The sequence below is a fragment of the Vulpes lagopus genome, chromosome 6, assembly GCF_018345385.1.
Source record: "Vulpes lagopus strain Blue_001 chromosome 6, ASM1834538v1, whole genome shotgun sequence".
NCBI lineage: Eukaryota > Metazoa > Chordata > Mammalia > Carnivora > Canidae > Vulpes > Vulpes lagopus.
In genome coordinates, this window is record NC_054829.1 from 103038955 (window position 1) to 103054846 (window position 15892).

At 32.7% G+C, this 15892-nt stretch overlaps 1 protein-coding gene across 2 annotated transcripts in view; it reads left to right on the forward strand.

The window, feature by feature from the left end:
* Positions 1-15892, forward strand: part of AIMP1 (aminoacyl tRNA synthetase complex interacting multifunctional protein 1) — a 36222-nt gene that overhangs the window by 6902 nt on the left and 13428 nt on the right. For both annotated transcript variants that reach the window (XM_041758252.1, XM_041758253.1), the window contains exons 2-5: positions 5293-5426; positions 7699-7812; positions 10249-10416; positions 13834-14045. In XM_041758252.1, the coding sequence (XP_041614186.1) occupies positions 5293-5426; positions 7699-7812; positions 10249-10416; positions 13834-14045 (628 nt within the window). The remainder of the gene's footprint in view (positions 1-5292; positions 5427-7698; positions 7813-10248; positions 10417-13833; positions 14046-15892) is intronic.

Consider the following 15892-nt stretch of genomic DNA (forward strand, 5'->3'; position numbering starts at 1 on the left):
TTTTTTCTTTTTCTTTCCTTCTTTCTCTTCTTTCTTTTTCTCCTTTTCCCAATACAACTTGTTCTTGGCCACTCTGCACTGAGCAAAATGACTAGAAGGAAAACCTCACCTCAAAAGAATCAGAAACCGTCCTCTCTCCCACAGAGTTACAAAATCTGGATTACAATTCAATGTCAGAAAGCCAATTCAGAAGCACTACTATAAAGCTACTGGTGGCTCTAGAAAAAAGCATAAAGGACTCAAGAGACTTCATGACTGCAGAATTTAGAGCTAATCAGGCAGAAATTAAAACTCAATTGAATGAGATACAATCCAAACTAAAAGTCCTAATGATGAGGGTTAACAGGGTGTCACGAGTGAGTGACATAGAAGACAAGTTGATGGCAAAAAGGGAAACTGAGGAAAAAAGACAATTAAAAGATCATGAGGATAGATTAAGGGAAATAAGTGACAGCCTGAGGAAGAAAAGCCTACGTTTAATTGGGGTTCCCAAGGGCGCCGAAAGGGCCAGAGGGCCAGAATATGTATTTGAACAAATCATAGCTGAAAACTTTACTAATCTAGGAAGGGAAACAGGCATTCAGATCCAGGAAATAGAGATCCCCCCCCCCCAAAAATCAATAACCGTTCAACACCTCAACATTTAATAGTTAAGCTTGCAAATTCCAAAGATAAAGAGAAGATCCTTAAAGCAGCAAGAGACAAGAAATCCCTGACTTCTATGGGAAGGAGTATTAGGGTAGCAGCAGACCTCTCCACAGAGACCTGGCAGGCCAGAAACGGCTGGCAGGATATATTCAGGGTCCTAAATGAGAAAAACATGCAACCAAGAATACTTTATCCAGCAAGGCTCTCATTCAGAATGGAAGGAGAGATAAAGAGCTTCCAAGACAGGCAGGAACTGAAAGAATATGTGACCTCCAAACCAGCTCTGCAAGAAATTTTAAGGGGGACTCTTAAAATTCCTCTTTAAGAAGAAGTTCAGTGGAACAATCCACAAAAACAAGGACTGAATAGATATCATGATGACACTTAACTCATATCTTTCAATAGTAACTCTGAATGTGAACGGGCTTAATGACCCCATCAAAAGGCGCAGGGTGTCAGACTGGATAAAAAAGCAGGACCCATCTATTTGCTGTTTCCAAGAGACTCATTTTAGACAGAAGGACACCTACAGCCTGAAAATAAAAGGTTGGAGAACCATTTACCATTCAAAATGGTATCCTTATATCAGATAAAGTAAATATCAGATAAACTGATATCAGATAAACTAAAATTTACTCCAAAGACTGTAGTGAGAGATGAAGAGGGACACTATACCATACTTAAAGATTTAAATTCACAGCAAACTTGAGCAAAGTATATAGTGAATTTTAATTTTTTTCTCATCCTTAAGCCAGAACATCTTACGTCATTTTCATAAAACAATTTTTCTCTTGGTATTCTTAGCCACTTTGTGCCTTTGGCAAAATGGTATGTATGGCTCTTGCTGGATTGCTTTGCCTTCTGAGCTAAAGCTGGGAACTATTACTATTAGTCCTTTGAAGGCTTTGACAAAGCATTCAGAGTGAAATCTATATATCATTGAGTGTTCCTTCTTTGTGTACCATTTGTTTAAATAATGTTAAGTGTTACTTTAGGGTTTTTGTAATTATGACAGTATCTATTCCTAGGGGAAGGGACAAAGATTTTTCAGTTGTCTGTTGTCTTATTGTATTCCCCTGTACAGGAGTCCTTGGATATATTTTGTATACTATTATAAACACAAAATTTAGAATTAATGTAAATATATTATCACCCCCATAGACTGTATACCACTCATAAAGAAATTAAGGTGTGTTTAGCCACATTATATGGTTTCATTCATACAGGGAATATAAAAAATAGTGAAAGGGATTATAGGGGAAAGGAGAGAAAATGAGTGGGAAATATCAGAGAGGGAGACAGAACATGAGAGACTCCTAACTCTGGGAAACAAATAAGGGGTGATAGAAAGGGAGGTGGGCGGAGGAATGGGGTGACTGGGTGACGGGCACTGAGGGGGGCACTTGATCTGATGAGCAATGGGTGTTATATGTTGGCAAATTGAACTCCAATAAATATTCCAAAAAAAAAAAAAAAAAAACAACGGTGTGTTTAGCCAAATTATCTGAATATATCTTTAATATCAATGTGTATAATTTATATTTTTATTATTTGCTATGTTCTTAACCTTTAAGAAAATGTAAAAATCATACCTAAAGATCTACAAAATATCATGCCTATAGGAACCCACACTACTGTGAGCTTCTTAAAGGTGGGGATTGTACATACATCCTTTTTTGTGTTCCCAAAATTGTGCTTGATGCCTGTCATTTTTCAGCTACAGTTCATAGTATCCTATATAAGGAACACGTTCCTTATGTACCTCATGGTGTTGTGGTAATTAAATAAGTTAATATTGTGAAGTGCTTAGGAAAGGACCTGGCAAATACTAAAGACAAATGAAACAGTAGGTATTATTATTACCCAATAATACCTATCAGGAAATTTGAGATGGCTTCTGTCATCCACAATTATTTTATATATATTTGAGTGGTTTATTAGGATCACTGTCTTCTCTCTCTGTTCTCAACATTTTAAGACTTCATGGCATATAGGGCTCCTATGTGCCGTAGTCCTTTAAGTATCAGACTCTTAATTTTGCTTCAAGTCTTGATATCAGGGTTGTGACATGGAGCTACACGTCAGGCTCTGTCTCTCTCCCACTGCACTACACCCTGCTCCTGCACTTTCTATCTCTAAAATAAGTAAATAAAATCTTTTTTTTTTTAAAGGCCTTCATGGCTTAAGTATGTTTTTCAGTAACACATCTCTTTCTTACTAATATGTTTTTCCTTATTTTTCATGTTCTATTTATATACTTTGGCTAAAAATGAATCCATGTTTACTGAATATTTCAAGTGATAACATTTCTCAATCCTAGTTTTATTTCACAGTTTAGAGCTAGACCTTAATCTACGTATTTGTAGAGTTACAGCCAAATATATAAATTTTATTCCTTTTATATACTTAATAAATATCTAAAATATAGAGGTACACATTTTTCATCAGTATCATTCAAAGTATTACCACTTCCTCTTATCTTACTGTTTCTTCTTAGTGGCTCTATGTATGTGTTTAATATTTACAGCTCACTTTTGTAACTGTATTTTGCAGATAGTTAATAGATTTATCAACTCAGTAAGATTGTATCTGTTCTTTCCCTTAGCCTAGGTTTCATGATCTCTATTTTGTGAATTATTGTGAGTCATATTTTTGAGATTTTTTTTTATGTGAGTCAGGACACAAATTTCATGTTTTGCTTTATTACCACCTTAGCTGATACTTGTGAGATGACTTTGTACCCATTGGCAAATTCACAACAGCTATTTTACACTTAAATCCATTTGTTTCTGGCAGCCCAAGTGGCTCAGCGGTTTAGTGCTTCCTTCAGTCCAGGACCTGATCCTGGGGACCTGGGATTGAGTCCCACGTCGGGCTCCCTGCATGGGGACTTCTTCTCCCTCTGCGTGTGTCTCTGCCTCTCTCTCTCTCTCTCTCTCTCTCTCTCTCTGTGTGTGTGTAAAAAAAATCCATTTGTTTCTTATCAGTTATTTACTAGGGATTTTTCTAAAGCATATCATTAAGATCACACTTATTTTAATATCAAATTTTTCTTTGCTATAAAAATAAAAGCTAACAAATTATGCTAAATCAAATACTCATTACCTTTCTAGGGATAGCTATTTTCACATATTGAGTATACTTGATTGCTATGTTAGACTAAAATATAAAGACATTAAACTAAACTATAAAGACATTAGACTAAAACATATAAAGACATAACTAAGTCTATGTTAGACTAAAATATAAAGACATTAAACTAATGCTGTAAGGAGGATACTAAAAGTCCAGAAGAACATAGCTTTTTTTTTTTTTTTCCTTTAACTTTCTTCATCCGTTCATTTGTATTTTTCTCTAAAATTCTAAAACAACATTTGAGGAACAATAACAATATTCAGTATTCATGTTGTAAAAATTGGCTAAATATAAAGCTGGTTATCTTCATTTTCAATTTTGTATTTTTTTTTTGCCTGTATTTTTTTAAACTGTTAAATAATAGCTCATATAGAAAATGAGCAGTTTACTATGTACTTTTTCAGATTAACTTCATTTATATTTTCTTCACTTACTACCATTTTTATTTTTTTCAGTTTTTTTAGTGATTCTGTATTATAAATTGTCGACTTTAGCATAAAGTTTTTTGAAAATTGGTTCTTTTTTTTTTCATTAAAAGGTAAACATTTCAGAATGTTCTTTTTTATAGATATTGCATAATTTGAAATGTTCAAACGATCTTGTATTTGTTCATTATTAGCCAATTTTTTCCTTTATCAAAAAATTTCACCATTTTATTGTATATCACTTGTTTAAAGTCAGAATTACTTCAGCAACGTTTGTCTCATTACATTTTGTATTATAAATTGAAGCTAAACAGGTAAAAAAAGAACAATTTGTAGTATTAATGATTAATCTTTTTGTCAGTGTGACTATTTAATAGCAGTTTATACTTTAACATTGTGAGCTAACCTCAGAATGTTTGCTTATATGCATTTTTCTACATACTGACAGGATGTTTTCTAATTTCTATGAATTATTATAAAATTAAAATCATAACTTTTACAAGGGTCACAGTATATATGCTGACATTTCTGAGTAGGCATGTCATTAATATTGATATGTTCTTAATTGATGACATTTTTCTTCTTTCCTAATTCATGTGTTTCTTCTTAAAATTGTACATAGGTTAAATAAACAGTAGAAATATCCAGTATACAAAAAATAACATATAAAGAGGGAATTCAGCAATTCTTAACTTTGGAACACTTATAGTTTAGTTAAGGTTATTGTTATTCTTTTAGTATTTTTGTTTTGTCATGTTATTCAGCTGCATTTTATTATTTATTATTATTTATTTATTTATTTTTTATTCAGCTGTATTTTAAAGCTTTCCAACCTAAAATGTGGTTAAGTAACATCTTTTTTGCATTTAGGGAAAAAAAATTGCCTCTTCCAAACATATTGAGGAATTAGTTGTTTAACATTTCTGCCGTTTGGTTTATTGCTGTGTATAGGAAAAGTGTTTTTCCTAGTATATTGATCTGTTAGAGTAGAAGATGGTTTTCCTTTCAGACTCCTTGCTTATACTGTCCTGTACAATAAATTTATTCCTTCCAGTGTTATTTACCACTTATTTTTTTCACTTAGGATTTCCTGCCGTTTCTTGGCAAAAATGGCAACTAATGGTACTGTTCTGAAGAGACTGGAACAGAAGGGTGCAGAAGCAGATCAAATTATTGAATATTTAAAGCAGCAAGTTGCTCTTCTTAAGGAGAAAGCAAGTAAGATTTTGCATTTTTGAAGAAGTTACTTAAAATGAATTCCTATGTTGACAGGACAAAAACTGTGTTTACCCCATAAATATACTTCATCATCTTGATTGTAACTTTTAGATTCCTTTAATATTTTCATTTTGAGTAAAATGATATTCTGGGATTAGGATAAATTAGAATTGGTATATAGTGAATGTAATATAGAGAAAACAAAGTATTATTTTAAGAATGCTAAAGGAAAATTAATGTTTAAAATAAGTTAGTTATAAAATTAGAATGTAAAATGAAGAAAATTGGATAAAATCAAATATGAACTCAAATTTATCTCTTCTAAGAATATACACTTGTATCACCCTCTGCTAAAGCATTTTCTGAAATGACTTTTACATTTTTTCCAATACTTCTTTAAGTTTACGTAGAAATTGCTTATGTACAAAAATATGTACAAAAATAACATCTGAATTTCTGCCTCTAGGATTTACATTAATTTTTGTTTACTTAAAAGCAATTTCTCAGTGGCTAATGTTAATGATATAATGAACATTCCCAAATCTTTTACAGTAGCTAATAGAAATCAATGATTTTCTTTGCTGTATAAGATTGTGAATTGCTTACAGAATCAGTTCCTCTTCAACATAATTTTTATTTATTTTCTTTATTAATTTTACAATACTGCTTTAATTATTTCTTTTTTATAATGTTTTAGAAGTGTTTTTTTTCTTAAAATTCTCATGAATTTCTCTTATTTAGAATTTTTAATATTGTTTTCCATTAGTAAGAGAAAGAAAGAGATTAATCAGTGCTTCTGTGAATTTTTTTTTTTCAGATGGATGGCTGTTAGTGGCTATTAGCTTGACTAGCATTTCATTTCTGCTAATTGAAATAAAAAGGAACCCTCTTATATTTATTGTATATTTATTCTTTACCTTTATTATTATTATTTTTTGGTAGCCTATCTTGGATGGTTCTCAGTCTCATTGTTCCTGTATTATAGTAAATATTTCATAAAATCTCTTAATACTCTGTAAAGAAGATATTTCTTAGATAAAATGATCTACCTATACTCTTAATTTCAAAACATACAGTAACTATGTAATATAGAGGAAAATTAAAAAGAAAGTAATTTATAAATAGTAGTAATAATAAAAACATGCCTTTTAATGAGTAAATACTTAGGACTGTCCTACAATGCATATGAGAGAGTCATATGCAATGTGATTCCCATACATGGAATCATCAAGAATGCAATAGAAATGCTAATTGGGATGAGTGTGTATTTAGTCTGCCTTTATGTAGGCAAGTCTGATGCCAGAAGCAACTTTCAGTTGTGCTATTTATTTACTCAGAATGGTGGATAATTCTTAGGGAAAACTGTGAACAAAACAAAGTACAGTCTGCTCTTGATTTATATGATACCTGATTTATAGAAAATTCAGGGTATAATGAAAATGTTTAATAATATTTTGTGTTTATATATAAAAAATAGAGTCTAGGCTCAAATAACAGGATTTTTACCTATACAAATGTACAATGGGTTACTAGAAAATTCTGCAGAATGTGAGACAGCTTATTATTTCAGAGGTGTATCTAGCATATTTCAGGATATCTGACATTCCTGACTTCTGCCCATTAAATGCCCGACATGACTCTATTATTTGTGACAACCAAGAATACCCCCACAGATTTTAAAAGTCCTACCTAGGGAGCAGTATCAATCGCACTGAGAATCATTGGTTTTCTTTTATTCTTTTGTATGCCCTATTGCTCACCTTTAACACATATCATATTTTGAGGAAATCTTTGAAGCTATTTCACTCATTGAACGTTTGGCCAGCTCAGTCTGAGACATTAGGAGTAAAAGATTATTCAGGTACTTTTAAAAGGTAATGATTAAAAAGAAAGAATAAGAATAGTTTTTTTATGGTTTGCTATTAGATCGTGGCTTTAAAAAAACTACTAATGTGTCTAATACTTGCCTCATGCTGATAGTTTATGGTTGACACTTTTAGTCTGTTTCTTAAGTTGTCGTTAGCATCTTTATGGAAGCTAGGAAATGATTCATAAGCAAACTTTTCTGGTCCATTATTATTTCACAGATAATAATCTCTTTTTCTCTTTTATCATGTTTTCTAATAAATACTAAATGATATAAAGGAATTGGCAAACATTTGGTTATTGGTATTATCCTAATTATGTTAATATAGCTATGCCCTTCAAGTAGTATTATAAGAAAACTTTTAGAAAACTTGGCTATATCTTACTAAGATTTTCTTAATCCTAGTTTTGCAGGCAACTTTGAGAGAAGAGAAGAAACTTCGAGTTGAAAATGCTAAATTAAAGAAGGAAATTGAAGAATTGAAACAAGAGCTAATTCAGGCAGAAATTCAAAATGGAGGTGATTAAATATAGGAATAATAGGTTATTTTGATTTATGATAATAGTATTATATCCTTGATTGTTAAGTTAGATATTATGCTTGATTTTTCGTTATCCCCGCAGTAGCCCTTCTCATGCAATCATCTTCTTTTACAAAAGAGGAATTAGAGACTTAGAAAAGGCAAATGATCTTGCCTGAGCTCATGCAAAAAAGTGCAGACCTATGCTTTTAGTGATGTTGAACATGTTTTCATGTGTTTGTTGGCCATCTGTATGTCTTTGGAAAAGAGCATTATTCTGGCATTCCTGACTTCTGCCCATTCATGTGCCTGTGCTTGAATTCATTGGATTATTATTTTTGTTTATTTTTGGTGTTGAACTATAAAGTTCTGTGTGTATTTTGGATATTAAGCCCTTAACAAATATATCATTGGCAAATACCTTCTGTCATTCAGTTGGTTGCCTTTTTGTTTTGTCGATGGTTCACTTTGCTGTGCAAAAGCTTTTTATTCTGGTATAGTCCTAATAGTTTAGTTTTGTTTTTGTTTCCCTTGCTTCAGGAGACATATTTAGAAAAATGTTGCTGTAGCCAATGTCAAATTACTGCTTATGTTTTTTTCTAGGAATTTTATGGTTTCAGGTTTCTATGTCTAGGTCTTTATCCATTTTGAGTTTATTTTTGTATATTGTGTAAGGAGTTTCATTCTTTTGCATGTAGCTGTCCAGTTTTCCCAACACCATTTGTTGGAAGACTTTTTTCTGTTGTATATTGTTACCTCATCAGGGAAATCCTATTGTATGCCTGAAACTAATAGAGAGAGCTATATATTAATTATACTTGGATTTAAAACAACTATGCTTTTAATCTCTGTGCTATATACTTCAACTTGATCATCACTGTTCCCTATTAAATAGTTATTGAAAATAAGTTGTAATAATATGTAGCTGACATTTATTATGTTTTACTATATGCCAGGCACTGTGTGCAAAGTGCTTCATATACATTATATATTTTATCCTTGATATTTTGTGTACACAGATGTCCTTGTTTTATACATGAGGAAATAGAAGCTTACGAGTAAAAAGTAATTTGCCTGAAATCATAATTTTTAAGTTAGCCAACTCAGCAGATAATTATAATTTCAATTATTATATTGTAAATAAAAATTTTAAATTTACTGACTTATTTTAAGGGAATCTAAATAAATTTACATCATTTTAAAACAACGATAATAATAGCTCCATTACAATTTCAAAGTACTTCACAGAAAGGCATGATTGTATTATAGAAAATCCTTCCTAAGTGAGTTAAGGAGGCCCAAGTATGGTGAAAGTCTCTTACTACTTCCTTTTGAACTATCCTGTCAGTGAGTGAATTATTTTGAATGCTGTAGTATGAGCTCTATCCCTAGTGAGCTAGACAAAAATAAAGAAAAATCAATGTGTGCTTACAACTATCAACTAAAGAGAATATTATTTGTCAGTGGAAGATCTGATCCTTTCTAAAACAAGATTTGGAATACAGGTACAGAATTAAACAGTTTAAATATTAACAATGTAAATTGCTTTTCATTTTATCAGTTGTAAAAGATTGCCCTGGAATATTTTAAACTCTGATCTTTTTAATGAAGTACTAAAGCAGATCAACAATTTGAATTAATATATTGCATTCTGTTGAATGATGAAACATAAAATAAGGGTAGGGTAGATGGAGGTCACATTACTAAAAGAAGCAAGAGCCTCCAGGGAACTTAAAAATACCTCAGAAAAGTGGTCTGAAAATTGGCCAGAATTTAAGCCACATCAAAATCCCTCACAGGATTATGTTTTTCCACTCACTAGGCTATGAGAGTGTTTTTAACATTGCTGAAGAAGTTTTCATCCTTAAAAAAGTTGTTTTTTTGACATAGAATTATGGACATGTCTCTCCACTAATTCTGATATTAAAATGACTATTATTTAAACACTTTCCCAGTTGTTTGTGCAATATAAAAGAAAACCTGAGTGAAATGCATGCTATCTTGCCAAACTATGAAAGGATAGTCTCAGAAGACAGGCTGCTTGAGTATAAATTCTTATTTTCCTACTGACTGTGTGTATGATGGGCCACTTTTTTAACTTCTGTATGGCTCATGTTGATCATCTGTAAATAAGGATGTCAATAGAAATTACTGCTTTTGGTGAATTTATGAGAATTACAAGAGTTAATTCATGTAAAAGTTAATTCATGTAAAGTGTCCGGGACATAGTCCATAATAAATATTAGTTATTGTTGTTATCTATGTTTTTCTCAGTTATTAGTGATTAAATGAGAATCACTTATTTAACTTTTATCTTGGTTAAAATGTACTTAATTTCTTGGCAGCCATTCTACAGTCTTGGTAGAGACTTGATAATCAAATGCAGTGAATTTTTCTTTCATAATGATTCTATCTTAATTTATTTTCTGTTTCAGTGAAACAAATACCATTTCCATCTGGTACTCTGCTGCAAGCTAATTCCATGGTTTCTGAAAATGTGATACAGTCTAGACCAATAACAACTATATCTTCTGGTGCCAAAGAGCAGATAGGAGGAGGAGGAGCAGAAGAAAAGAAGATGAAAGAGAAAATTGAAGTGAAAGGTATTTTTAACCTTTAAGGTTATTTGGCTCTTGACTGATTTATCAGATGTCATCACTTTTGATAATTATAGTGGTGTCAAAAAGAAAGTTGAAACCTTTATTAACTAGAATAAAGTTAGGAATAGTATGATACTACAGCATGGAAACTGGGCTCTAAAGGATGTGTGAAGATTGACCAAGTCGATAGGGTAAGAATGTTGTATTTTAGGTAGAGTATATTTTAAGATAACTAAAAACATAGAAAGTAGAGATTAAGCATAGAGGCCCATAGTTTGGTATGACTAAATTTTAGTGTGTATTTCAGTTTCAGAGAAGTCACAGGTAGGAAGTTACCTTGGGACTAGTTGTGATGAAAGGAAAGGGATAGTCTAGTCAAAGGAGAATGTCTGAACTAAGGTATAGGGCTGTAAACATTTTAGGAACCCATAAAAACTGGAATGGAAAGTATATCACCATCCACTTAGATTGCCAGACTAGAAATGTTATAGTTAACCTATTGCCCTCTCTCAATTTCCATACCTAATTGACCACCAAAATATATAATTCCTATCACCAAAACATATCTAGAACCCAGTTCCATGGCTCCATTTTGTTAGGTGCTACCTTTGTTCAACTTCTCATGATCTGCCATTTGAATTAATGTTAAAGCCTCATCTTTTCTAATTTATTCTTACCTTGCTGCTAAAGCTATTCTAATCATAAGTCTGACTCCTTTTTTTTTTACCTCCTCTCCTTTACTCCTTTGGAGATTTCATTTTTCCAAGAATGTCTAAAAAAAATGCTTTTATAATTCATTATATGTACCTCTCATAACACACCCACTTAAGAGTTTTTGGAAAATATAAAATGGCTGAGGAATTTGTGAGTTAACCTAAGCCAGTTTAGCATCTGACACTTGTCAGTTCCTTTTACTAAACATCAGTAACCTTTCTTAGTAGTAGGTAGGGACTATATACCTTCTACATAACTTCACCACTAGGTGGTATGGTTACAATGAAAGCAAATCCAGCTAATTCTTTCACTTTATAAACTTTATTAAGAAGTACATAAAGACTCCTAACTCTGGGAAATGAACTAGGGGTGGTGGAAGGGGAGGAGGGTGAGGGGTGGGGGTGAATGGGTGACGGGCACTGAGGTGGGCACTTGACGGGATGAGCACTGGGTGTTATTCTGTATGTTGGTAAATTGAACACCAATAAAAAATAAATTTATTAAAAAAAAAGAAGAAGAAGTAGTCACAATTGGGCCACCCGGGTGGCTCAGCAGTTGAGTGTCTGCCTTTGACCCAGGGCATGGTCCTGGGGACCCGGGATCAAGTCCCACATTGGGCTCCCTGCATGGAGCCTGCTTCTCCCTCTGCCTGTGTCTCTACGCCTCTCTCTCTCTCTCTCTCTCTCTCTCTCTCTGTGTCTCTCATGAATAAATAAAATCTTAAAAAAAAAAAAAAAGTCACAAAACAGACAGCCTGTTCTAAATATGATGAAGTTCATAACCCAAAGGAAGATATATTGCGTTTGTGACTACAGGATTAATCTTTTATTTATATGAGACAATGGAGTCTTCTTTGTGGGAGGAGATACCACATAAGACCAAATGGAGCTCTATGTCTAGAATGCCTCTGTCCAGTGGTACTTTTCTGTAATGATAGAAATGCTGTATAACTGCATTATCCAACATAGTAGCCAGTAGTCAGGTATGGCTATTGAACATTTTAAATGTATCTAGTATGGCTAAGGAACTGAATGTTTATTATTTTAAATTTAAATGTAAACTAGCTGTATGGGGTTGGCATCTATCCACATATTGGACAGTGCTGGAATAGAAAGCTGTTCCATTGGTGTTTGGCTGCTAGAATTGCCAGATTCCAAAATTCTGTTCATGCAGAGGCTGTAGATATGATACAGTCTTTCTAGTGAGCATCACTCATTTTTTAATTAAACATTCCTAAAATTTTTTATGATGACTACGTTCTTGGTAAAGATTTTGATACAGTTACCTCTGGAATGTGGGTTCCTGATAAAGGTATTTCAAATGCCTAGGAAGTAGATTAAAATTAAAAAAATATATATAGATACATTGTTATACTGCATTTTGTTAAATATATAATCACCCAAAGGTAACTTTTACTAAGATTTTGGTTTATTTTCTTCTAGTAATTTTGTATATTTATTTCTATATCATTTGGGTTTTTTCCATTAAAAAAATCTTTGCTAATATTTTACATGGAAAATGGGATTTTAAAAAATTCATTAGATTAAAAATTGCCTGTTATTTTGAGCTAGCTCTACCTCTTCTTTTGTAAACTGTCTTTGTATAAATTGTGAATGTCCTTACATAAAATGATTCTTTCCCACTTCAGGTACTGTCTCTGTATTTCTATATTTCTATGTGTATGTAATGTTTGTCACGTACTCATTATATATACCTGCCTTAAAAGAGATTTTCAGTGCATTCATAGTATGGGCTGCTCACCTTACTATTTCCAGTGCCTTAGATTTCAGTAAATACTTGTTTAAGATTAAACAAAGTTGAGAAGCAGGGCATCTAAGTCACAACTACATGCTTATCTCTACCCAGTAGATTGCAAGTAAATAAGTTTTTATTTTGTTTTACGTTTTTTCCTGCCAGAGAAGCTAGATGTAAACTTCAGGAATATGAACTCTTTACAGGTTGCATTTGACTCAGTGGCCAAAGTAGTCAAAAGCTAATAAGAGTTAGGTTATTGACATATATAAATAAGCGGAGGATTTTTAGAACATAATCAGAATAAAATGTTCTCTTCTGCTCAAATAGTTGCTCTGAATAATAATGTGCTAATAAGTCTTCTGAAAAATATAAGAAGTGGAGAAATTCATTGTATACTTGTTGGTGTGTTTAACTAAAGAGAGAAACATTTTATCAGTGAAATTATATTGTACTTCATACTCTTAGCTGGTGCTAATTATGGTGTTTTTCCTAAATAAAGGATTTTTCACTTTCTGAAGAGTCACAGTAAAAATTTTTATGGATTTACTCCAGCTCTGTTACAGGGAAAGGCAAACTTGCTCAATAAAGGTCTATTTAGTAAATATCTTAACCTTTGCAGACCATAAAGTCATTGTCACAACTACTCTGCCACAGTGCAAAAGCATCCATAGACAATATGTAAATGAATGAATATAGTTTACCCATCTCTACTTTATGTCTTTAATTAGAGATTCAGGCAGTTCTTGAAGAGAGAAATAGCCAAAATAGGATTCAAGATGTTGTGACTTGAATAATTCTTTACTTTGTTATTATTTAATTGAAAGTAGGAGATAAACACTTTCTTTTTTAAACTCATCAGTATTGATGTTAGGGAGTTTTTCATAGTTTATTTTTGTTTTACTTCTGATGTTTAACCATTCATAAATATTTAAAAAAATAAATATTTTTTAGGAGAGAAAAGGGAGAAAAAACAGCAATCAGTAGCAGGAAGTGCTGACTCTAAGCCAGTGGATGTATCTCGTCTGGATCTTCGAGTTGGTTGTATCATCACTGCCAGAAAACACCCTGATGCTGATTCTTTATATGTAGAAGAAGTGGATGTTGGAGAAACAGCTCCAAGAACAGTTGTCAGTGGCCTGGTGAATCATGTTCCCCTTGAACAGGTAATCTGTACAGTAAAACTTACTTTTTCATACGTGTCACTTTTTCCTACTGTTTTTCCATATAATTTTGTTAGGTGACCATACAACATGAGCCAATATTGATTAGTTCATGTGATTAATTTTAATGCAATAAATTTCACCAAAAAAGTACATAAAACTACTAAAAACTTGCAAAAGAGTTGCAAGTTAGGATCAAGTTCATGAGGATAGAAAAACGAAAGATGCATTATTTTTTCTCAGTTTTTTTTTTTTTTTTAAGATTTTATTTATTCATGAGAGACACAGAGCAAGAGAGGCCAAGACATAGGCAGAGGAAGAAACAAGCTCCCTCTGGGGAGCCCAGTGTGGGACTCTATTCCAGAACTCCAGGATCATACCCTGAGCTGAAGGCAGACGCTCAACCACTGAGCCACCCAGGCATCCCTTTTCTCAGTTTTTAAAATGTTTTTAGGTTTTTGTATGTAATACAATGTAAGTATTTTTATCATTGTTCTGTCATGGAATTTTGTTACTCAATTTTTTTAAATCACTGTTACACAAACCCAGAATGCATCAACCTAATAAGTAAGAGTAAAAAGTCATGTTTTGTTTTGTTTCTTTTAATAACTCAAATATTTTTATACTTGAAGTAAAAAGATGGGCTCATAGAGCTTGAACTTGTAATTTTTAGTGTTTTTTTTTTAATAAAAACTGAATGTTTTGTATTTTGTTGTTAGGTATTTAAAATATGTGTATGTGTATATAGACACACACATATGTATTTCCAGTGACAGTGGAAAAAATTAGGCAGTAATGGTTTTAATTTGGTTTTTCAAGATGTCTTCTACAGTAATTTGAGTTACCTGTCTCTTTCCTCTACCTCATGGTGCTTCTGAGATACTGCAAAGGCTGTAGACTTTTTTTTTTTTTTAATTTTTTTATTCATGGTAGACACACAGAGAGAGAAAGGCAGAGACACAGGCAGAGGGGAGAAGCAGGCTCCACGCCGGGAGCCCAACGTAGGACTCCATCCCGGGACTCCAGAATCACGCCCTGGGCCAAAGGCAGGAGCCAAACTGCTGAGCCACCCAGGGATCCCCGCAAAGGCTGTAGATTTTCATGTTAAAATAGTTCTTCTTTGTTCATTGCCAACTCCATTGCTTATTGGCTTTGTGAATGTGGATAAATCCCCACATTCATTCATTCATACTTTCAGATGCAAGTCTTTATTGGATACCTGCAGTGTATAGGCACTATTCCAGACAAGGGATATAGCAGTGAGTTAAGATGATAGATAGATAGATAGATAGATAGATAGATAGATAGATAGATAGATTTGTTTAGAAAAAAAACAAAAGAGCTCACAACCCTATGGAGAGTCAGAAAATCATGATATATAATATATTAAGTATACTATAAGTATGAAAAGTAAGTATAAAAAGAAAAAGTAGGAAAAGAATCTAGGAGTTGTTGGAGTTAGGATGATGTCATTTTCTATAAAATGGTTAGGGAAGGCATCATAAAGAAAGTGACATTTAAGGAAAGGTCTAAGAAAATGAAGAGAAGCAGTATCACTACAGCAAAGTAAAGAAGGGGAAATGTCATGCAATATGAAATCAGAAATAAGGATGTTTAATGATACAGGATCTTATAGATCACTGTAAAGACTGGCTTTATTCTGAGTGAAAGCCATTAGAAAACTGTTGAGGTAAAGGAGAAATGTGGTCTGCCTCATATATTAATAGGATCATCTGGCTGCTCTGTTGAGGGGAATAAATGGAAGTGAGATTAGCGAAGAAGTTTCTCTTGTCCTTAAAAAATGATAGACGTGGTTCATGTGTGTGCTTTTTTTTTCTTCTGTTTAACAT